At 38.0% G+C, this 25,321-nt stretch overlaps 2 protein-coding genes across 7 annotated transcripts in view; one reads left to right on the forward strand and one right to left on the reverse strand.

The window, feature by feature from the left end:
- The window catches only part of FTO (FTO alpha-ketoglutarate dependent dioxygenase), a 258,770-nt gene extending 255,281 nt beyond the window's left edge, over positions 1 to 3,489 (reverse strand). For all 6 annotated transcript variants that reach the window (XM_049806750.1, XM_049806749.1, XM_049806746.1 and 3 more), the window contains exon 1: positions 3,263 to 3,489. In XM_049806750.1, coding sequence (XP_049662707.1) covers positions 3,263 to 3,301 — 39 coding nt within the window. In that variant the 5' untranslated portion in view covers positions 3,302 to 3,489. The remainder of the gene's footprint in view (positions 1 to 3,262) is intronic.
- A 148-nt stretch (positions 3,490 to 3,637) lies between these two features.
- Positions 3,638 to 25,321, forward strand: part of RPGRIP1L (RPGRIP1 like) — an 83,828-nt gene continuing 62,144 nt past the window's right edge. The window contains exons 1-8 of the mRNA XM_049806740.1: positions 3,638 to 3,653; positions 3,985 to 4,967; positions 8,194 to 8,285; positions 9,065 to 9,209; positions 12,451 to 12,749; positions 16,335 to 16,412; positions 16,806 to 16,905; positions 19,078 to 19,221. Of these exons, the coding sequence (XP_049662697.1) occupies positions 8,201 to 8,285; positions 9,065 to 9,209; positions 12,451 to 12,749; positions 16,335 to 16,412; positions 16,806 to 16,905; positions 19,078 to 19,221 (851 nt within the window). The 5' untranslated portion in view covers positions 3,638 to 3,653; positions 3,985 to 4,967; positions 8,194 to 8,200. The remainder of the gene's footprint in view (positions 3,654 to 3,984; positions 4,968 to 8,193; positions 8,286 to 9,064; positions 9,210 to 12,450; positions 12,750 to 16,334; positions 16,413 to 16,805; positions 16,906 to 19,077; positions 19,222 to 25,321) is intronic.

Below are 25,321 nucleotides of genomic sequence, written 5' to 3' on the forward strand. Positions count from 1 at the left end.
AGCTGACCAAAACTCTGACAAACAGTGTAAAGAAAAAAGAAGTAAAATAACTCTAAACTGTACTAATTAAAACTGAATTCTAAGTTTAAACAAACAAATCAAACACACTCCCAATGGACTGTTGCATTAAAATGCCTTTCTAGCTAATGAGCAACATCTACTCTAACAGCTCTGGTTTTATGCACAGAAGTAATATTTGCTATAGGGAAGACCAGAGAAGCTGATGGCATACAACATCTCTAAAGATGTCTTTAGAAACTTCAGAATAATCATGGTTTGCTGTCCATTTAAGACTCAGAGAAATATTCCAGAGGACACTTGCATCCCCAACATGGTGTTTGAGACACCTGAGTAATTAACTTCTGGCTATTGTCTCCCAGTTTTTTTTCAGACCCTCTTCCTAAGAATGGATTTGTGTCTTCCTCCTCTTGGGTTTAGAACACCAAATACTAGTATAAACAATTTCATTTGTGCTACACACTCAATCTTACTCAATCCAATTGAGTGATCTGCAAAGTGGAAGTCGCTATATGACAGCATTGCACTCTAAAGAATTTCTACCACATGTACTTGGAACAGAAATGTTCTTCTATAACAGCATAAATCAAAGCTTGCTATATACATGAAAATTTGAGAGAGAGAACAGCTTATCACATGTAAGAAACACACTGCATAATTACAAAGCAAAAGCCGTTCACCGGGTTTCTGACAGATAGCATTTAAGTGTATATGATTATAGCAAAACAAGAACTTTTATTCAGGACTTAATTCTCCAGGACAGAGACACTGCCAGGAGATACATAATCCAAACCAGCTTCTCTGTCCAACCACTTCCCTCTCATTAGTAGGCCTCATAAATCTTACTCTCCAGAAGAGGTCAGGTTAACCTCACTAATATTTGGTTTGCTATAGAATAATTTTGATCAGGACCTAAACGGAAGCCTTGGCAGAACTACTACAATAAATACACACTTCTTTTGCCTTCAGTATTTCTTAGGTGAGCAACATAAGCAAACAACAGTTAAACCTAGGGACTGAAGGGTGAATTAGCATAGTGCCAGGAGCCCAAAGATTACACTTCTAATTAAGTTGTATAAAATAATACAAGTATGAGGATGCTCCCATGAAAAGAAAGCATACATTTCTTATTGTATAACCCCTCCTTTTCCCATTGCTGCCTTCTCCTTTGGCATCTTTTATTCTAAGACATTCTACACGCTCCTTTTGTTTCACTTTCAATACACTCAAAGTCTGTCTCAAGCAGTACCCAACTTAAAACAAGCCCCTAAGCCATCCTATATGTATTCACACCTTTAAATTCTCTATAAGGATCTCCTTAATTTTCAACCTTCTCTGTGCACCTACAACATCTAGATGTATCTAAGGCAGTACTCTTTCACTCTAGCTTCCTTGAGTTTTTCTTACACATTGCTCTTCTGATGCCTCTTCAGGTGCCACCTTCTCCTACAGCCTTTGCCAGTGTAGTTCACAGTTCCATCCTCTTACTCCCTCACACATATCCTTGAATTATTATCTCATCAATGGCAATTATTCTCCTAATGCAAATGATTCCCAAATATGTGTCAGATATATTGCAAAGACAAAAGCCCTTGGATGGATAGCATAAATGTGCAGGCTAAAAAAAGGTATGGGTTGGGGTTTTTTCTGCAACGTACTTACATTGGATTGGATGGAGCAGCTTACATCAGCACGTGTTTTCACGTATATGGAAAGAGCAGAACACAAAACACTCTGAAGTTCCTGTCCTTCAGTGATGAGGGACAGCAGAAGGACTAATTACAAAATCACTAGGTTGTCCTTAAAGAGTTGTTAAGCATCTTACTACTGTGAACAGGCTTTAAAGTTATTTTTCTACTAGAATATTTAGGTGCAAACTTAGGTCAGACCTTTTCGCTGCCCCCGTAGTGAAATAACCTTTAATGTTAAATTAATGGCAATATCAAAACCAGTATGTTCTGTACGCAGAGACAGGTGAAGCAGACTACCATCTTAGGAAGCTTTTTCTAAATTTATAATGGAATTAGCCTTCCTTTCATTAACCAGCATTATGCTTTCAAACAAGTAACTTCCTGCTTCTCTGTACTACTATTTCGTAAACAAAATCAGCAGCGGTACGACAACCATCAAGAGTTGCAGCCAACTATTGTACAACGTGGTAGAAACAAGCCCTTCAAAGGCACCCGAAACAGCAAAACATTCAGCAATGCTGTTTGCTTACACAGTGTAATTGCATCTTCTCTCCGATGTAAGCACGTAACAGCATCACAGCTAAAAACGTTATCGATGAAAAACATTGTAAAGCCAGGGTGCTATAAGAAACTTAAAAACGTTTACTTAGGTTAAGCTTGGTGCAGAGCGGCGTAGCGTAAGAGTCCTTTTAAATCTGAAAATAAAAGCGCAGCTACATAACGCATCACCTCACTGGGAATGCTTTGACAAAACCAAACCTATCTTTCCTTGCACAGTTCTTCCCAGGTAAGGCCACAGAACTCCTTTTTAAATCGAAATACCTCGCCCAGACGGTAGAAATCTTTATTACTAGCTACCGTTAAAGCTGGACGAGGATCCCCTCTTTCAAGGGAGAGGGCAGCCCGAGACTTCCCACTTAATCAGAGCCCCACGGCCAAGCCAGCCCGGCCCCGAGCAGGCGGACAGCCCTCCGCCGCGCCGCAACTCCCACAGCCCTCCCGCACCGGTCGGGCAGCCCCTCCTCCGGGCCCCATCCCCCCGAGGCACCGGGGATTACTTCACACGCACAGGGCGCGCTTAACCGAAGCGACTGGAAAGGAAAGCCGCGAGGGAAGGGCCGTGAGCCTGGGCCGTGTCCTGCCAGGGCCCCGGCTGCCAGGGCTCCGGCCCGGGCAGGCGGCGCCGCCGGCCTCTCCGCGCCGCTGCGGAGAGGCGGGGAGGAGGCGGCCGTTGCCAGCGCGCGCAGCGGCGGCGGCTCTTCAGGCAGCGCAGGACGGCAGCCGCCGCCAGCACCTCCCCCCCCCCCCCCCCGGCTGTGTAACCCCGACAGGTAGCTCGGTGCTTGGGCTACTTCCCTTTCACAATAAACTTCCCGGCGGCCTCGGAGCCCGCTCGCACGGGGCTCCCGCTCCAGCACTAGAGCTGCCGGGGCGTGGGCGGGCTCGCTCTGCCCCTTGCAGCCCCACGAGCCGCGCAGCAGCCGCAGGGAAGAGGGCTCGCCACGGGCACGCTCCTCAGGGCTGAAGCGGAGCAGGAAGCAAAGAGAAGGTACCTTCAATTCTTTCTCCCGCTCCCCCGCTCTCCTCTTCATGCTGCTGCTGCTGCTGCCGCCGCCGCCTCGGCCAGCCAGCCAGCCGCCCACCCGAAACGAGAGCGGTCCTCCCCCAGCTGCGCTGAGCTTCTCCCGCCGCCACCAGCCCGACAGGCAGCTTTGAGGGCGACTACAACTCCCGGCACGCCCCGCGGCACGGGCGCGGGAAGCAGGTGGCGAAAATTGAGCCGTAGTCGCTCGCGTGAGGCGGAAGCGGCGCTCGGCCCTTCCCGGACTACCACTCCCAGCGGGCAGCGGGGTCCCGCAGTCCCCGGAAGTGGAAGCGTTTGGGTAGCAACAGCAGTAGTTGCTAACAGAACGCTGAGAGAAGACATAGGGCTGGCAGGGAGCTGTGAGTACGGGGGGAGCTTTTTCTCCTCTGGGGCACGGCGGGGGGGCAGGACAGCGATACTGGAGCTACTCAGGGGGTTGTGGTGTCACGTCCCGACGCGGGGGCGTCCCCAGCCCGGGGAGCCGGAGTCGCTGAGGAGCGGGGGGGGGTCGGCGCTCTCCAGCGCTGACGGGGGGGGGGGGCCGGCCTAGGGCTGCGCTCCCGAAGCGGTTGTTTCAGATCTGTGAGGTTGCCTCGCTCGCGGCTCAGCGCCCGTGGGAAGAGGCAGGGAGCCTCGCCCTTTCTCTTTAAAAGTAGCCCTATAGCCCTCCTCAGTTGTGGCCTCTGTTAGGTGCGTAAAAAGCCTGCTGGACTCCAGCGGGAGCTGTGTTCCTGTGCCCGAGGGCGGGAAAAAACGGGGAGTGGAGGCGTTCCTTCGGGAGGCAAACGCTACCTTTCCTCCCTGCCCCCGCCAGTCGTGTAAGTTATTGTCAGAACTGACGGAGCTGAAGAAAAATTTGGAAAGCACTTGTAAAACATCTTGAAGGCAAGACACGGTTGTTTTGATTTTTCTGTGTTGTAGTAAGATTTACAGGTCTGGGAGATGTTTTTTCCCTCAGACTGCAGCAGGATGTCGTGATCTCCTTTCCTAATATCTTCCATATCTTCTTTCTTTTTTCCTCTCTACTTCCTTAAACTCACAACCCTGCAACAGATGATGTTTGAAATATGATATGTGTCTATACTCCTACCAAGTAATAAATGAGATTATTTTAGATACCAGGCCCAATAGGGTGCAAACATTTATCTTTAAGGAATCAATACAGGAAGAATGTAGGCTGGAAATACTTTGTGATAGGCTAAGGTAGATGGGTCGTCTGTCTCTCCCTTTTTCTTTTTCCCTTCCTTCCCTTCCTTCCCTTCCTTCCCTTCCTTCCCTTCCTTCCCTTCCTTCCCTTCCTTCCCTTCCTTCCCTTCCTTCCCTTCCTTCCCTTCCTTCCCTTCCTTCCCTTCCTTCCCTTCCTTCCCTTCCTTCCCTTCCTTCCCTTCCTTCCCTTCCTTCCCTTCCTTCCCTTCCTTCCCTTCCTTCCCTTCCTTCCCTCTGCCAGAGAAGTGGGGTAGGATTTTGTAAGAAAACCATCATCTTGACCATGGCCAAGACTAATAAAATTCTAAATCTATGTTGAAACGATTAAGTGTAGTAATTGTTACAATTTCAATAGAAACCCCGCAAGCTGAGAACTAGCCCCCACTGGCTGAGAACTTTTGGAAATTTAAGTAATCCCTCCTCAGTTTTGCCACATTTGAATGATGCAGCGAGAACAGTATGCTTCTGTGAGTTGTATAAGAATTTGAACCTAAGGCATGAGATCTGATACTTTAAGTATTCATGCTCATTACTCTCTGGTCTTGCGTAAGACTGCAAACTTGTATGTGGTTTTTTGTAGTAATTCATCAGATACAGGTGGTGATAGCACGAGTTTTGTAGTAGTGCAGTGTATAAGAAAGTTATGGTTTCTTTAACTTCAGTAACTATATCTAAAATTCTTGCTTATACCAAATGTGAAATTCTTATAGGTTAATCCCAGAGATATGGAAAATCTTCCTCTCTTTGCATGTGAAGGGTGCTTGTTTTTTTTTAATTTATTTTTTAGGAACACGAAGTGCTGAAGTGACTGTAGGGTGACCTTTTTTGGAAATAAGAATTGTTAAGTCATTGAGGTTCAGCATGGCATGTGGATCTGTCCAGATGCAAATACAAAATTTATATCTCTTTTGCTTTATTATGCTTTATTTTAGGAAATGGTGGACTCTTAAGTACAATCACTTTTGTAGCAATGTTGCTGTACAGTTTTGTCAGATTTAACTGCTTTGGAAATGCTTTCCAAAGAAGTAATATGGAACTCTGTGGAGAAATCTCATATGCTTTTAGAAAAAATGCTGGAACTGTTGACTGCAAGGAAAGTAATTTTGTTTCGGTGTTTGTGATTGACACTGGCCTAATATTCAAAAAGTAACTGTAACTTATGTAACACATGATTTGCTGTTTGAAGTGTCCTTTCTCAAAGAAGAAGCATAAATGATGGTTGTTAGTGATTATTGAAGACATAGGTGGTTCTTATGTTACTGATGAGGCAAATAAATTGCCAGGCCAAATTCTAAATCTGTAATTATAGTTTGCCTCCCTAAAATCAGGAGGCAGGTTTGTACTGTTTCTATTTAAAAACACTCTTTTTCATAAAAACAGTTAATTTGTTTGTTTTTCTTTTCCTGTGGCCTAGGACAGAAAAGAAAGCTGGATACTTAATTTCTGTCACTTTCTAATGAAAATGAAAAAAATAATTCTTCCTTTTACTTTTGAAAAATTCACCTTTCTAAGTTTTGGGGATTTACATGTATAGCAGCTTTATTTTGTCACTTGTCTTCAAGTCATGTCATGTTGCCAGTAAAAACTGGCTTTCCTGTCCAGCCCTGCTATATTTGTGTGCTTGCAACTTAAATATTTCTGTGGTTTTGCTGCAGCCAGTAATGGATTACTACTGACAAGGGGGTTTTTGTTTCTTTATTTGAGGGATAAGCATGTGTTGGTTTGTCTTTGTTTTTTAAATGAATGTATTTCTTTCACACTGGAAATAACAGGCAGATATCCATAGCAAAGTTTCTTTAGCAAGTGGCAAATAGTGAAAACCAGTAATGTTTGCCTGTGTCTATTATTGTGCTACAGTTTTTGAAACTTGATTTTGCTAGATCACAAACATTGTGGAGTTTAGCTCTTGACCTCTCTGAAATTTGCCAAAAACCCCTGTCATTTTTTATTTGTGAAGACTGAGATAACCACATTCTAGAAAGACATATAATGGTAGCATCTTCTTGTTGCCACCATCATGAACCAAATTTGGACTGATCATCTAGAGGTAAAGGTTTCTGTTTCACTTTAATCTCAATTGCTGTAGTGATATTGTTACAGTGACGTATAATAATGACTGCAGTAATGAACCTAGACCTGAGTGAAGTCAATGACTGCAGGTAGTGCTAATTTAACAAATTACAAAAAAAAGTTGTGGGGGATTTGTGTGAATAACACAAAAAGAGCTGAGAACACCGAGGAGCTGGATTCTAGTAGGTATGTATCTGTCATTAGAATTGTGCCATTCATTACAATGGCTGCATGCCATGGACCTCAATGTCATGAAGTGGTATTCTGTTTCTGCAACTGAGAGCATTGAAACCTATTGCTAATCTACAACGGTAGATCAGTTCAGGCATTTCAACAGTCATGACAAGGAAGCATTTGTTCCACACGAAAGAAAAATGTGTTCAGGTTGATATAACCAGTGAAAGCTGGAAATAATACTTTATCCTAAATTTTAGTGATGACAAAACAAAAGATTGAAAGCAAGATTGACTTGCTGGAATCTAATCTTCCATTAATCCTTTTCATTCCTTTTGGACAAAGCCATAAGGAGACCTTTTTATGATAGAAGACTTTACTGGTAGAAGAAAGGCATATCTTTAGCAACAGTTTTGGTTAGGATAGAATTAACAGATACTTCATGGAATGTTTGTGGATTATACTGTGTCACTTCTGTCCTCTGGTGCAGGTCTTTAGTAACATTCCAATGCTTTCCTAGATGTTTTTAGATTCACGAAGGATTTATATCACCTGAAGTGTGCAAGGGGGGAAAAAAAGACTGTCCAAAGGACTTCATGTCTCTCTCTGCATGCTATTTCAGCCTTACTTGACTCTGTGGCCGACATCTAATCTTCTGCACTGGAAGAGAAGAAAGAAACAGTAGTTGTTAACGAGTATCTTCATATATTACACTGAAACAAATGTACTACTTTCTCATATTATTACTTTCCTAATCTGACTTGGTCATGTAGCTAAGCCTTCTGTAGCCTCAAGAAAGAAATATGTTCGTATTTATGAGAATCATTCATAGGAGAGTCTCTACCTTGGAAAGTAATTTCTCTTATGACAATGATTGAAAGAAGACTAAGAGAATGGTAGGCAATACTGAAATGACTTCATAACCCCCAGCACCTCCGTTTCAAAGAGTCCCATTCAAAATGTAGAAGATGGCATTAGTTATCTACCAGTTGATGCCTTAAGCTTTGACCTGTCTGAAAATGAACAAACAAAATGAACACCCCCCCGCCCAGGTCCCCCTCCCACATGCACTTAAAAATATGGCCTTAGCCCAAAGATTGCTGAAGACCGCTGAAGACAAAAAAAAATCTAATTCTTAGATTAGAAAAATCTTATTCTTAGAAAAATCTAATTCTACATACATTAAATACAGTTGGAGCTATTGCATAACAAAGAAGCCATATTTTGTGCACAGATTAAAACTGTTTTAACATTTAACTTGAAAGTTGAGGTTGTCCTCTAAGCGATACAATTGAGATAGGAGCATTTACAGTAATGTACGAATCTGTCTTTTCAGTGAATCTGTCATTACTTTTTCCTTCATTTTATACGATGTATTGTAGTTCATTCTAGTCTTGCAGTTTAAGTTACAGATGAAGAAGAATTTCATTTGAATTTTGTTATCCATAGATAAGCTATGTCTGTTCCAGCTGATGAAACTGTGGGGGACCTGCCTGTGAGAGATGTAGGTCTAACTCTAGCTGGAATTGGAGGATTACAAGGTTTGTACCAGCTGCTATTTATTACAGTTACAGACTTTGATCGGTGGCTTCTTAAGTTTGTTTCTAAAAATGTTTCTGACATTCCCACTCACAAAATTAAGTTCAAATACCATTCAAAATCTGGGTTAAGTTCTGAAAGATACTATGACCCATTCTGTGTTCATAAGAGGGGAGTTGCTAGGAGGTGCTAAAAACTGGAAATGTCATTGAGCTATCAAGTTCATCCTTCCAGAAGAAAAGAGGACTTTTTTGCTGAATTGAGGACAAGGCCAGACCCACTTAACAAAATGGGAACCAAAAGTACTATGCAATTCTGATATGTTACTCAGCTGCTATTAGAATGGAACTACTGGGCTCAGTCTTGTATCTGAGTAAAATTTACAGAATTATGAGTTAATTTTTTCAAGCTTCAAGAGAGTATGTTAACTTTGAAACAGATTAAAAAGCATCTCCGTGGTAATGTTCATGTTATTTTTTTTAAGTAGTATGTTTGACAGTACCTTGTTACTTGCTTAACTATTTCCTTTGTGTTATCTAGTAGGTAGTCGGTTTGCTATATCATTTGAATTACTTATTTCATCTGTAAGAGGGAGGAAAAAGGAAGTGATTAATATGCCAATAAATCTGAAAAAATTAATCAACAGAGTCATACAAGTGTAAAATATCAAGTTACTTTAAAATTTTCATATTTTTTTTCAGTATTTCAAAATTAGTTAGACTTTGGATTACATGTTGTATAATGTATTGAAGGTAATTTTAGGTTGTCTTGGTTTGGGTAGAATCATCAACTACACAGAATGTAAAAGCTCGACAAGCTGTATCACGAATCAGTCGAGAGGAACTGGAAGACAGATTTCTTCGTTTACATGATGAGAACATCTTACTCAAACAGCATGCAAATAAGCAAGAGGAGAAAATCAAAAGGTATGGGTTTTACTGTTTTTATTTTAGCTCACAGTAACATTTTTGCCCTTCAAAGCATTATCAACAAATTAAAAATCGTGCTGATTTCTCTCAGAGTACTTTTCAAAGCAGCAGCAGAAGACACTCATTGGAATTAATTTTTTGTATTGATTTCAGGTTGTCTTTGTGGTATATGGGGTATTTTTTGCAGTGGACAGTATTAGCTCTCCATGTAGAGAGGTACACTGCTATCCACCACTTCGGAATTGGTACCTTGGGTTCATAGCTATGCTGTCTGAGTACAAATATAACAGGTATTCTGAGAACTGAAGAAGAGGCTATAAAAGCCTAATTATTCATCAGGAATTTCATCCTAGAATCAAAGGGCCTGTAGAGAGAGATTCTGCCCCTTTTTTGTCCTTCTCTGTCCTCCAAGAAGTTGATATCTAGCCTTTTAGATGGGCCCTAGTTAGCACTAAAATATCTTTACAATTATGATCAGCTCTCCTTTATTCAGGGTAATAGATAACTTTGTTGAAGAAGTCCCAAGTACCATAGGGAGCACAGTACCCAGTGTACCCAAACATATGCAAGCAACTTTAGGCTTATTGTTAAACTTAATGCTATGCTGGACTCAGCAGAACTGTTCATGGTATTGCTGTATTCCAGGAGGGCTAATTAATCCAAAATTACTTATAGAATGGTTTGGGTTGGAAGGGACCTTGAAGATGATCTAGTTCAAACCCCCCCGCTACGGGCAGGGACACCTTCCACTAGACCAGGTTGCTCAAAGCCCCATCCAACCTGGCCTTGAACATTTCCAGGGATGGGACATACACAACTTCTCTGGGCAACCCATTCCAGTGTCTCACCACCCTCAGAGTAAAGAATTTTTTCCTAAAATTTAATAGAATCTACTCTCTTTTCAGTTTAAAACCATTACCCTTCATCCCATCACTAAACTTCCTGTTAAAGAGTCCTTCCCCGTCTTTCCAGTAGGCCTCCTTTTAGGTACTGGAAGGCTGCTATAAGGTCTCCCTGGAGCCTTCTCTTCTCCAGGCTAAAACACCTCAACTCTCTCAGCCTGTCCTCATCAGGGAGGTGCTCCAGCCCCCTGATCGTCTTCATGGCCCTCCTCTGGACTTGCTCCAACAGGTCCATGTCCTTCTTATGCTGGGGACCCCAGAGATGAACGTAGTATTCCATGTGGGGTCCTCCCAAGAGTGCAGTAGAGGGTCAGAATCACCTCCCTCAACCTGCTAGCCACACTTCTTTTGATGCAGCCCAGAATGTGATTGGCTTTCTGGACTGTGAGTGCATATTGCTGGCTCATATTCAGTTTTTCATCCACTAATACCCCTGAGTCCTTCTCCGAAGGGCTGCTCTCAATCCACTCATTGCCCAGCCTGTATTTGTGTGTGGGATTGCCCCAAACCATGTGCAGGACCTTGCACTTGGCCTTGTCGAATTTCATGAAGTTCACATGGGCCCACCTCTTAAGCCTGCCAAGGTCCCTCTGTATGGCATCCCTTCCCTCCAGTGTGTCAACCTCGCCACACAGCTTGGTGTCATCGGCGAACTTGCTGCGGGTGCGCTCAATCCCACTGTCTATGTCACTGACAGATGTTAAACAGCTAATAAAATGTTGCTGCATCTAAGCAGCTAGCTTCTGGACAGAAGCTAACCAATTAACGAAAGGGCATCTGAAGATACTGCCTCTGTAGGTGGGACTATTTCATACTTTTCTGAAGTCCAAAACATTCTTTCCTTTTGACTTGGTATTTAGTGAGTCAGGATCAAATTGACCAGCATGACAGAACTTCCATCTTTTCTGTCAGGCTATTGTCAAATACAAGGTGGTGGAACAAATGAATTGTTTGCTTATTCCAAATGGCATTTCGTGTGTTTGTTAGATGATCTATCAAATGCACTCATCATCCACTTAGGTAAATTTACATGGAATGTCCAAATTGGAATACCTGAATTAATATTTTAAGGCACAGAAAATATAAAATACAGTGTTCGTCTAGACTGCTAGAGGAAAAATCTTAACTCCTCAAGCTCTATTTCTTTCCCAGCATGCCTCATGCCAAAACCCTTGTAACTAAAAGTTTGGAATGAATTTGCAGTAGTACATTGGAAAAAACCAAATAAACAAAAAAACTTGCTTACAGGCAAGAAACATTCTGTGACATCCTAAAGTTATTACGGATTTTTTTTGTTTCACTTTTGTTCTTTTAAATAGAAGCTTCTGTCCACAAGTATACAAAAATAAAACAAGCCCCTTTAAACAAATGAAGTGTGTCCTTATTTTCAGTTTTCTTTCTGGGCCTGCAAAAATAGATTCTCTGTAAACTAGATACAGGTCTTGAAGATGTGCGACCAATTTTGTAAAGTCTTGAACTTGTCTCTATCATCAAAGCCACCTTTTCTTTCTTTATATGCCAAGTTTTTTCCATTCACTGCTGGGTATGTTTTCTGTTCTTGTATATTACATCACTCCCATGTGCCCTCTCTGCCTTTTGTTCTAGCTTACCAATGTTTATCAAAACTAAAGGAAATCAAAGGTACAACTCTTGAGATGCCAAAAGCAAAATTTGTATCCTTTTAAAGACAGATGAAAACCATACCCTCTGTATCTAATTATATTCTTCAGCTAACCGTTCCTTTTCTGAAGCACACTGGTAATATTTCCGAAGTATAAAATTGAGTATGGTAACGAGAACTATTAAGTCTCTTTTTCCGGAGTACCTTCTTAAATATCTCCACCTATATATTTTAACCACTTTAGAACTGAAATAATATTTAAATACTAGAAAAGACATATCATTGGAATGTTGCATATTATTAGCATTCTTTCAATCATTGGATGTTTTGTGGAATTGTAACTTTTATAGTTTGCCCCGCCACGTCCCAAATCTGTAACTTTACTTAACAGCATGCAGAGGTTCCTATATAAGGTCATGTGTTAAAAATTACATTTAAGCAGCATATGGAGTAAATATGTGTCCTCCCTTTACTAACCTTAAATGATAAGCCTTAGGAAACTGTTATTTGTCAGTGCTATAAAGCAGATTGCTGCACAGTGGTTTCAATTATCTTCAAAGAGTTCTTCACGGGCAGTAATAGTTATATCAAAACCTGAAATTTATTATTCAGGTTCTATGCTGAAGTCTTCACAGTGATTATGTTCCTTTCAACAGAATGCTTTTTATGCTGACTTTTCACATTCTTTTTCATCTTTTTTTATTATTTTCCCCAGAATGGCCACTAAGTTAATCCGGCTTGTTAATGATAAAAAAAGGTCTGAACAGGTTGGTGGCGGCCCCAAGCGGCTGGGTCAGGCTGTGGAGCTGGAAGAAATGATTGAGCATTTGCAAGAGAGAGTTCGTGAACTTGAGAAACAAAACGAGAGCCTCCGCACCAAACTCATTTCAACTAAACAGCAGCTCCAGATTCAAGGCCATAGGCCTTGTTCGTACAGCTATGTTCAATCTCGTATTAACACTGGTCTCAAAAAAGTGAGTGAGGCTGCTGACATGCCGGAGCACGCAAAGAAAGGTATAATTCACGTTTATTAAAAATAGTAGTTTATATAGGTACCATTAAGTATTGCTTCACTGTAGCAAGTGAACATACTCTCTTCTGTTCGTCAGTGAGCAATAGTACCTGTAGGCAGAAAGATTGTTCTTATTCTTGTATTTATTTATAGCAGTCATGATAACTTGTTTGCCTTTGAAGTCCTTGTTTTGAGAATCTGCAGTGGTATGGGGAAAACAAAAGTACACATTTGAAAATAAAGTAGTTATCAAGCAACTTATCTAATAGTTAAAACCAGGGGACTTTTTTAGTATCACTTCTGTGCATGTTAAAGACTTATAAAAGGAGTATATGAAAAAGTTTAGCGTTATCATGTTATAACAAAGTTTTACATCTGTAGTTTGGTTCAACATGTTTTTCCTTTTTTAATTTCAAGGTTTGCTCTAGTCTCTTGATACATGTGTGCACAACACTGCAGACTTGAAAAATCTATTACATGTGTGGACTTTCGAAAGCAAATACCACAATGCAGCCATCTTTAATGATGCTTTTTACTGTCAAGACTTGCTGCTTAAGGCAGTCTCACTCTTAGTCCTTTATTTATGGTAGCCACATTTGGAAGTTACACTTTAAAACCTTTCTATTTTCATATGAACATTTGTAGAGGTAGTTGTATTCAGTTAACTTATACACTGTACAGATAATGTGTTTAAAAAAAAAAAAAAAAAGACAGCTATAGCCATTGTCCTGGTTTAAGCCCAGCCAGCAACTAAGAACCACGCAGCCGCTCACTCACTCCCCTCCCCCCCATCCCACTGGATGGGGGAGAAAATCGGGGAAAAAAAGTAAAACTCCTGGGTTGAGATAAGAATGGTTGAATAGAACAGAAAAGAAGAAACTAATAATGATAACACTAATAAAATGACAACATTAGTACTAAAAGGATTGGAATGTACAAATGATGTGCAGGGCAATTGCTCACCACCCGCCGACCGACACCCGGCTAGTCCCGGAGCGGTGATTCCCCGCCCCCCACTTCCCAGTTCCTAAACTAGATGGGATGTCACATGGTGTGGAATATCCCTTTGACCACTTTGGGTCAGCTGCCCTGGTTGTGTCCTGTGCCAACTTCTTGTGCCCCTCCAGCTTTCTCGCTGACTGGGCATGAGAAGCTGAAAAAACCCTTGACTTTAGCCTAAACACTACTGAGCAACAACTGAAAACATCAGTGTGTGTTATCAACATTCTTCCCATACTGAACTCAAAACATAGCACTGTACCAGCTACTAGGAAGACAGTTAACTCTATCCCAGCTGAAACCAGGGCAGTCATGATTCAAAACTGAGTCAGCAGAATTCTCTCCTTAACTTCTATAAACTATGGATCAGGCTGATGGACAGTTATATAATGGTTTCTTACTCCATCTCACCTTCCCACCAGTCTTTATTTTGGTTACATTGATTATTCAGGTATATGAAAACAGAAATAATTCTCATGTTTTTAGACAGGCAATAAAAAGCAATTGGTTCTTCTTTACTTTTTAATTTGAATATAGTACAAGTTTTGACATTTTAATAACACCTATATTTTCATACTTTATATCATTGTCGTGGTTTAAGCCTGACCAGCAACTATGGACCATGCAGTTGCTTGTTAATTCCACCCACCCCCACCCCCCGCAGTGGGATGGGGGAGAGAATCGAAAAAAAGTAATACTCATGGGTTGAGATGAAGGCAGTTTAATAAGACAGAAAGGAAGAAAATAATAATAATGATGACAATAATAAAATGACAATAATAATAAAAAAAGAATTGGGATATACAAAACAAGTGATGCACTATGCAGTTGCTCTCCACTCGCCAACTGATGCCCAGTCAGTTCCCGAGCAGTGATCTGCCCCGGCTGGGCACCTGCCCCCCACCACCCGTTTACATACTGGCCATGATGTCATATGGTATGGAATATCCCTTTGGCCACTTTGGGTCAGCTGCCCTGGCTGTGTCCCCTCCTAACTTCTTGTGCCCCTCCAGTCTTCTTGCTGACAGGGCATGAGAAGCTAAAAAATACTTGACTTAGTGTAAAGACCACTTAGGAAGAACTGTAAACATCAGTATGCTATCAACATTCTTCTCCTACTAAACCTGAAACATAACACTATACCAGCTGCCGGAAAGAAAATTAACTCCATCCCAGCCAAAACCAGGACAATCATGAATTGGGCAGTTTTATTCCCAAAATCAATTTTTCTTTGTTTGTTTTAACAGTGCAAACATAGTGTAGAAATATAACAAATTTATTTAGGCCCAGTGCTAGCAGAGAGAAAAGGGCAACTTGGTTCAAGGATTAAAGATCAAATGTTGATCTGGCATGCTGTGAGGACTTCTCTTGGCATAAGAACAGTTCCAGATCAAAGATGTCCTGTGCAGACCTAGGATTGAAGCAGTGGTTCTTAAACTGAAGAGAACATGAGGAGGGGGGGGGGGGGGGGGGGGAACAAAAAAAAAAAAAAAAAAAAAAAAGGAAAAGTTGTCCACAGAACATCCAGTTCAGGGAATAATGTTCAGAAATTTCACAGAAATTCACATCTCAGTTCTAAGACCTTGTCCAAACTAGAACGGATTCTGATAATTTGAGTGCTATGAATATGCAGTTTATTGAACACACTTTCTAAGGTGAAGACTATTATTAAAAATCTACTAACCAATAGTCAGAACTTGAACACAGTAGTGTTGTCTTCCAGGAGGTCAGAGAATATTTTCTGTAGTATTCATTAGCATAGGATGTTTCATGTATTTCCCTTGCATGTTTTCTCATCCTGCCCTTTTGATTAATGATGATAAACCTAGCAGTCTAGTGTCAGGTATGTGCCTCCTATCTGTGAAGACTGCTGGACTCTTAGATTGCTCTGTGAAACCATAAGGCTGAATCTCAAAATATTTTTAGCACAGATCAGAAAATATTCAGAGCAATTATCCAAAAATAAAATATCTGGAAAAATTCAGGAGCACTTAGCTGTCTCCAAGGTATGAAGAGGCAAGACAAATCCACAAATAATAAATATACCTTACTGTATCTGCTTTGTGTTTGGCTGATTTATAAATACCATAGCAAGTCAATCCAAAAGATGTGGTCAGGTATGAATGTTCGCTAAGTACTCACTGGTTTCTCTCATTAGATTCTTTATTGAGTACAACCATCTAAGATATATCATGATTTGAACAAAAATTAAAAATACATGCTCCAGGCATATATATACACATGTATATAGCACAACTACCTTAATAAAAGATCAAAATTCAAAACATATAAATAAATCAAGTTACCTCAGCACAAAGGCCAAGTAGGTAAATTTTTTTCACTTGTTTTGTGAACCTGGTGGTATTGTTGTACCTTGAACCTGAATGACTCAGTTTTGGAACTGAGGGATGGCAGCCTTAATGGTGTATTTGAAATTTAATGCATAGTTTGGTCCCACGTCAAAACTTTATTAATTTCTTCTTGCTGAAGAAAAAGAAGTAGGAGGAAGAGATTTGGAAAAACCATTGCTTTTGCTCCTTAACTAACAATTCTTCCTTAAGTAATTTCTCACTTTTCTTCTTCACCAGGGACTTGGTATGCTCCTAAAGAACATAAGGAAATAATTTGCAGTGCTGCTAAAAATGGTCCTGTAGTTACTTGTCCAGGTCAATGACACTTGTGATTTTGTAAAGAAAGTGCTATCAGAGAAAAAGTGGTTACAAGTTCATGTTCCTATTTAATAATATTGATATTGTTCTTCTTTGAAGACACCATCTCTGTTCTCTGTCTTTAAAAGTAAAATTTTCTAACAAAAACATTTGAAGACTTGTTTTTAACCTTTCTCTTTAACAGTGCATGCTGTATCACCCATGGTTCAAATTTTATGGCAGCTATGTTGTAGATACTCCGATTATCACTTTCCATCTGAATTTGATGTAAAAATAATTTTCATAGCGTCTATATAGGAGTTGTAAGTGTTTGTACTGTATAGAGCTTGTTGTTTTGTTAAATGCTTTTTCATTCAGCATGACAAAAATTTATCTTTTCTTTGTTTTCAGGAATGAGATTTCAGGATTTAGAAGCGAGATCACCTAACCTTGTGCTCCCAATACATGGACAGAATCTGCTTGAGGATCCAAAGGCTGAAATAAGAAATTTGTATGATTTTCATATGTCTTATTTTCTATCATTATAATTGTTAAAACTTGTGGTTTTCTTGAAGGAAAAAAAAAATTCTGAAGTTTTCACTTCAGAAAATAAAGTGAAGTTCTTGGATCTGACAACAGTAACACTGGTAACAGTGCAGAAGAGTTTTATGATAAGGAAAATACAGGATCAGAGATTTAGAATGCAAAATGTAGGTACATAAGAATTTGGCTGGAAGTTAAAACTGATCTTCACTGGGGAGCCTCACATTTTGCTAAGATGCAATGCTGCCTAGCTTACTATTGGACAAAACTGACAAAAGCAGAAAAAACCTTGGCTGCAAAATTATTACCAACATATCTCCTAAAATGTGCAGGATAACCCATGCAAGTGGTGACTGTAGTGAAAGTGTTACGCTGATGCATTTAAGCTTCATTTCTAGAGGTGGTCAGTTTTTATGGATAAGTTGCAAAAAGTGCAGTATGGGATAGTAACGTAGAATGATTTTGATTCACTTCTGCATTTTAAAAGTTGGTTTGTAGTCCAATTGCACATTTTAACTGAAATTGAAGCTCATGAAACTCTTGATAACATCCTTAATGTAGGGACTGCATGAGAACGGAGAGGTGTTATATAGGGTGGAGAAAAGGTAGTTGACACCTAATTTAAAGATATTGAGGTCTGATTAGAATATTTTTTTTTTCTTCAAAGTATATTGGAACCTTTTAGCTATTTAGATATCTGGTTTTCTAAAAGCTACTTTCAGTATTTGTGTTTCTTTCCAAATTATTTACCTAAATCAGATTTACTACAATATCCATAAATTCTAAATTTTCAATAAATGGGCAAGCTAAGTATATAAATATATTAATTAATGTGCAGTTATGTATTTTGTGCTTGAAGTTTTTTAAACATAAAGATTTAGTGGGATTGTAGGAAATAATTTTACAGAAATATTCTTATAAATTATTTTAATAAATAAATTTAAATTATTTAACAACATTTAGATTGCACTCTTGCTAGCATCCTGTCTGAATCTAACCCTTGCTAAACAGTTACAGTTTTTTTAAAAAAATAATTTGCATTATAATAGAATGTTGTTGCTAAAAAAAAAAATCTTCAGTAATTTTATAGTGATGGGCCTAGAAAGGGCTATACCTATCACTTTTGAAGACTAGGAAAGTAAGAGCTATTCATTAAGACTGCCATGAATCTTGGTGCTCACAATAGCTTTTCTCCTAAGACTGATCAAAACCATTGTGTTATAATGCAGAAAACATTCAAATAACATTTTTTTCAGAGATTTCAGTTCTCACAAAGGTGGAAAAAATAACCACCGTCACTCAAAATGGTGCACTCAGGTACAAAAGCAAACACATGGCCAAAAACCTCAAGGTACTTTTAAGTCTACGATAGGTATACGAAGTAATGAAGAACTGTAGCTTATGCATCGAAAGCTTTAGAGTGGAAAAAATTGTAGATGAGTTGTTGCTTATTCTTATTAGAAGAAATGTTATTGGAAAAGATATCTGAGATTAACTTGTCAAGAAAATTGAAATTGCAAAGTTGTGGCCTACTAACAATATTTGGACTCTGATCTGTATAGTTTTCTGCCTTTCTTTTTTTAATTGCTTTCATTGGATAAATTCCACTGTTAAAGACACATCATCTGAATCCTGTGTGTGTGTGTATGTGTATGCGTAAAGTTACCTAACTCAGAATAAAAGCTGAAAAATTACTTTCACTGCTCCATCCATTGAAGACCTCATGTTTCTTTATAGCTAGTAATGGTGTTTTCCTTTTCAGAAAACACTTGATAGTAATGGATTAGGGGGAGGATATGTTTAATATGCAGTATAATAAACAATGAACACTGTTTTCAGCTAGATTCTGCTAAACATTATTCAGTCCACATAAACATTTAGTTTAGGAGTTTGTGTTGTGTTTGATAATGTGTTTGAATTCTTTATCTATTTATTGTACTATTCACATCTTTTCTTGTGGTGAGCTCTAATTATTTTCATAGTAAGTTAACTCTTAAACCTCTGTTGTGACGCATGTCATTAAGAAATACAAATTTTACTGAACATTTTTAAAAATTTTGTTCTCTTGAGTATTCATTTAATTTTTTTCTTTTATTAAATACTGGTCTGGTTTTGGAATGTAAGATGCTTGTACTTGCAGGGAGACTGTGATTGAGTCCCAAAGGGAACACATTGAGGAACTAGAACATGCTAGAGAGATACTTGTGAGTCAGCTAAAAAGGAAAGAAAAGGAAATTGAAGAATACATCCTGCGGCTGAAAGAGCAAGAAACAGCAAGCCAAAGGTATTGTGAAAAATGGAAATCTCCATGGTGGAAGCATGAGAAGAGCTATGTCATAACTCTTATATAAAGCTGTGAAAATTACTTGTTCTCTTAAGAAATATGTGCTTTATTCTTTTTTTTTCCCCTTTGAAACTAAGTCATAAAATGTTTTCCCAAATAGCCATGGATAATTCTAAGCAAGGAGATTGTTATGATAATAAGTTATGATGTTTTTTCAGAAATAAACAAAGAAGTTCATAATTACCATTTTAGAGAATTCATTTCCAGCTGATTCAGATTCAATTGAAGTTCAACTCATTAAATTTTAATCATTTATTGTTTCTTCAATATAATTCTTATAAAATTTTAGATAGAGGTTCATAGTGGGTAATTTAATGTTCATTAATACTCCTTGATAATTTGGAGTCTACAAATAGTAGAAAAGTAATGGCCCTGTATTGATAGATTAGCAAATTTTTGAAGGGATATGGTATAGCTGTGCCATAAAACAGTCGGACAAACATGCTTGCGGAATGTGTTTCACAATAAAACCTCTATTAGTTTCATCTCTTTTCTTTCTCTTCTTTCATTTTTGCAAAAATATATGCAAAATTATATAACTTTGTATATATATTCCCTCTATCGACTGGTTCAGTTTCATCCTGTTACTTTTAGTTGTATTAAGGATCCAACATGGCACGATCCTGCATTCCTTACTCATTTGATTTCAGTGAACGTTCTACTTGGATCAGAAATATGTGGTCAGTTCTTTAACTGCCTTTCAAAGGAGGGACCCTATTATTATGTGTGAGCATTCTTTGTGCATCAATGGTGCTACATAAATAATACATCATAATGTTTGCTATTAAATTATTCACAAAGTCATAAGTCTCCCCTATTCAGAATTTCCATTATATAGTTTAAATAGGTTAAAGAAGTTTTTGTTATAATAATTTCTCAGTCTATGCCTATTGTGAATTCAGAAAATATTTTAAAGATTTTCTTCATTGTTTGAAAATAATCTGATACAAATCTCAAAGAACTTCTGTGCTTCATTCTTCCATAGAGGAATAATGTTCTTTAAGTACAGCATGCATTAACTAAACATAACATCTAAATTCAATGTCAGCTACCATATTTCTGTGACATTTTAAAGGAGTTTTAAAGTAAAGATACACTTCAAATTCGGCAAAAAAATCCTTAAATAAAGTCAGGCTATAAAAAGTAGTGCAGATCCTTATTATGTTTATAAAATTACTTATATACAATCTTTGATACTTGACCTAAGTTGCTGCCTGTGAATTCATGTTTGAAGTTCTGGAATTATTTCCTTTGTAGTCTATTTCTTGTTTGAAATGATGAAAGATACCTTAAGTATTTAAGAGTTACAGTGTTTGGCTGAAAACAATGGGAAATGACCCTATCTAGACTAGTGTGTGTTCTATAATTTTGCCACTAGAATACTTTATGAAAGGCTGTTAATCCCCATGTTTTTCAAGTTACCTTTTTTTTATGCTGAATGAACCAGAGCCAGAACTCAGAGGGATACTATTCTCTCCAGGTTTAACTGTAACCATAGGTACCTATACATACTATCTTTAGGAGATTTTCATTAGCTTGCTTTCTTGGAAGTCCTGTAGCTGCTATCCAGAACAGTCTGTATTAGTTGTTTTATTACACAAATAGATTTATAGGTTCTATGTAATTCTTATGTTTAATCTTTGCATCAGCAGAGAAGAAGCTCTCAATATGGCATATTGGAGGTAAAATTGGAAATTTGGGTGACTGATAAGGTCATCTTATTGCATCTTTGTAGTTCATATCTTTGAATTTTGGTACAATTAGCAGCTTTTTCTTGTGTTTTGTAAGAATACAGTTGGCTGTCATCTAGTTAAATTACTACCCAAAGACAGTTAATCTGTTGAAATTCTTTAGGAACTGTATGGTGCCAAAAGGACATAATAAATATGCTTCCACCAATCTTCATGTTGTAGTACCATTTGATCTCAGCCTGGTGTTAACAAAATTAGGTTACTTTCAACCTTTAGGAAGACATTCTTTATTCTGCTCCATGATTAAGAAATTCTTGTGATTGAAATAACTGTAGTTTCCAAGTAGTGAAGCACCCACAGTTAATCATTGATCCATCAGCGGTAAGGGAGGGAGATAACTAGTTATCTTGAGTCCTATGCCTGCAAGAAATCCAGTAATATTTTAAAGCTGCCTTTGCAATTCCACTACAGTTTCTGTATAATAACCTAAGAGCTACATAACAGAGCTGAGTTCATATGCAGTGTACTCCTTCAGATGATTATTGTAACATGGCTGCAATCAATGTTTCTTTTCAATATTTCATTAGAGATTGTTTGGGGATTGTTTCAGCAATATTTAATTCTGAATTAAGGGAGAAACTTGGCCTGTGGCTTCTTAGACTAAACATGTTTTCTTAAGTACAAAATTTAACTGCATTTAGCTTGACCGTTTTTAATTTAAAGATGGCCAAAACCATAATAACCTCATGGTTTGATGTCTATAATACACACTGCGCAAGTTAAAACATTAAGTCTAAACAATCACATTTTGCAAGCAGCTAGCTTCAAATAACTTAATTGCTCTCAGTACTTTACAAAAAACGCTTTTAAAGCAACCCCAAAATGCATTTGTGAAACAGGTATTTGGCATTTGCACGTTTCTGCATTTGTTTGGGTTTTTTAATGAAAAAACTTATTTGCCAGTCAGTTTTTAATTCCTCTGGCATTTTTTGCGGCAACATGATTTTGGAATTAAAGCTATTAAATGTGTGGATTTTTGGGCAGGAGTATCATATCTGACACATTCATGACTTCTGTGTTTGCGTTATGGCATTGCAGACCTAGAATAAAATGTGGGACGTGTTAGCCACAATGTGTTATTTAAAGGGTTTTGAGAGACTGCAGCATGTATATGAATTTTCTAAATTATGTCTAATATAAAAAAAACCCTTATATTTGTATTTCCATATCTGATTTTTCATATTTAACCAGTTTCCCTAAAGATCATGACTTTTTTTTCATTTTTAGGTAGCTCTTTAGCCAGGCAAACAAATACAGAATTTTATATTGGTATTTAAATAATCTTAAAAACTTAGATGCTAGATCTATTGATGCAATGCTAATGTTTTGCTTATTGCAAATGTACTATCAATTACAACATAAAGGTGCTACTAGAAGGTAAACACTGTTGGGGTTTTTTCCCCCTTTGTATTTGACTTCCTGTAAGAAATAAGAGGTAAAGGAAAGAACATAATGTATATCAACATATAATCCTGTTAGTTCCTAAGCATTGTAAAATGAGAAGAGTATTGCACATTGCACATTGATGTTCTGTTCTTTACTTCTGTGCTTGGGAGTCTATGTATATGTCTTGGCCATTGATGCATTTGTGATTGAGAACTGTTAGCCTAGAAACCTTTTGTTTGTTTTGCCAGGCAGAGGGTAAGTGATCCTGAGAAGTATGGTGGTGATATTTTTTTACTTGCTTGTTTTTCTTGTTCTGAATGTGAATGGGGAAAGTTTGTGAGCTACTGGTCCAGTTTATAAAATAGTCAGGACTCTCTAAGAGTAGTTTCAGTATTGTATCCATGTCCTGCTCGTATGGAAGCAAAGACAAGATGCAAGGGATGTGGTTTAATTAGACCTCAATTTTATTATCTTAGCCATCTGGGATTTACTGGCATAAATTTGTACAGTGCAGGTCAAGATCCTTTCTTTAATCATTTCCTTCTGGTGTAGGTTGCTATCAGTCCCCCATTCCCACACAGCTGGTCCCCAGCCTGTTATTGGGACCCCACTCTATATGCTTTTAATCCAAACGATAAGAGGTCTGGAAAATAGATTGTCTCTTTGGTGTATTTCAGACATTAACCCCAAACATAATTCTTAGCTTTTTAAAGAGTCACTTTCTCCTAACTTCATTTCCAATTTAAGACTTTTAAATCCAGCTTTAAGATGAGGTTTAGAATGGAAGGATAGAGTTCATGTTCCTCATTTCTGCACTTGTGGTATAAGGCGTGCTAGAGCTAAATCAGTATGCCCATTAATTCTGGTTACTGCCTCAAAAGGGATATTAGTTCCTTTTATTTTTCAAACTTCTGCTCTCCAGGTCTACTTCCATGTCTTCAAGTTCTATGGCTTTTGGCTTGTTTGGCAATAGAGAAAATATTGAATGAGCTATCTTAGTCCAGCTTTATTATACATTATTTTGTTACTCTTCGAGCAAAATATATCTTTTTAAGTGAAAGGTAGCACTGACTTTTATGTCAAATCTGCATATAACTCTTATTTTTAAGTTATATCAGAATACCTGGGCAGATGTTCTGGGAGCAGAATACATCAACTACCTGGGAGGGACAAAGCTGTCTAGATAATCAATTTCTGTTCTACTCTACTGTTTTGTGACTTTATTTATAGAAAAATGAATCTTCCAGACAGAATCTTCCTCAATTAACTTTGCCTTGCCCACAAAATCTGAAATTACTTTGTTCTTCAATAGCAGGCTCCTTGCCATGTACCTGGATGCATTGGACATTTCTTAGATATATTTTATTTAAATAAATAAATAAAATACTGTAGAAGTACTGTAGAGAAATAATTTTGTTGCTCTACCCTATAATGAGAGCTGAGATTGTGATCAATGTAATGCACTAATAAATTAATTGTACATGCTTTCTGTAGCTAGACATTTCATGAGATAAATACTCTTATAATTGTAAGGATTGAAATGATCCCAATAAAAAGTAATTTTTTACTTCCAAATTTGAATAATTTGCTACATAATATCAGTACCCCAAACCTGTTTAAATCAAATGCTGTTTCATTCACTGTTGAAAAAATAGTTAATGTTGATTGTCAGGAGCCATGGGGTTTACATCTGTACATCATAAATTTCACTATCATCTGCTCCTTTTTCTACTTAAAAAGAAAAAAAGAAAAAAAAGAGCCCCCTGCTTAAAAAAAAAAAAAAAAAAAAAAAAAGCCCCCTGCTTAAAAAAGAAGGGGGGGGGGGGGGGGGAAGAAAATGCCTTTGAAGGCATCAGAGCCTTTTGTTTGATGTGTGGAACAAGATTAATAAAAACGTGCCACTACATTAGCTTTTAAATAGCAAGCATGAGACAGTGCTGCTCTCTATACTCACCACAACTTTAATTTATGTAGCTAACATGTTTTAGACACATGATAGTTTTAGCATTGTGTTAGGGCTGTTGCTTGGGGAAGATCTCAGGTTTGTGAGTGTTTATTTTCTGTGTAAGGACAATTAAGTGGGCAATGCCAAAACACAATAGGATTTGATATTTTACAGAATAAAAGGAAAGTATTTCACGTACTCAGCTGGTTTACAGATGTGTAAGCTTTGTAGTCCATTTTCTTGCTCCAGCATGGCATTGTGACAATTCGTCCAATATGTCTAAAATAGATAAATATTGGAAGAGAAATTACCTTTTCAAATGCTAAAGATGTATTCTGCTTTTATCATCTTTTATATTAATACAAATCAGAATTGATTTCTCTCCCTGTACTTGAAGAAGCTGTGAAAATAATGGGATTTAGTTTTACTATTTGAAGTAAGGGAAAACATCTAAGTAAATGTTTATTTAGATTTTGAATGATTTTAAATATCCTTTCTATTAAACAGTACATTCACAATTTTAGAATTGTGACAATATAGAACATCTACATCATTATTAAGTGATTTTTGTGTAGTTAAGACACACCTGCAGCTTGTTTGAAAACCAGCCTTAAGGTGTTACAGTATAAATTGCTAAGTCACTTTTTCTTAGCAGTATTTGATAGGTTTAAACTCTAAGAGGAAACTCCATAAAACGGTAATGTACTGGCACCAAATACTTTGGAGGGTGGAAAAGTTGTGAATGGAAAACAAATAATCTCTTTAGGTATAGGATTGTTTTCTCTTCTTGTCATATGTAGTTTGATACAATGAACAAAGATTCATATGTATTGATTGAAGCTGCAATGTCATCGTGTGGTAGAATGTTTATTTACCTAAATTCTGTAATGTGGATTATAGAAGAAGAAATTAATTTGGGTATTACACACTAAATATTCTCCCAAATGTGTTGTAGAAA

This window comes from Accipiter gentilis, chromosome 7 (genome assembly GCF_929443795.1).
Source record: "Accipiter gentilis chromosome 7, bAccGen1.1, whole genome shotgun sequence".
Taxonomy (NCBI): domain Eukaryota; kingdom Metazoa; phylum Chordata; class Aves; order Accipitriformes; family Accipitridae; genus Astur; species Astur gentilis.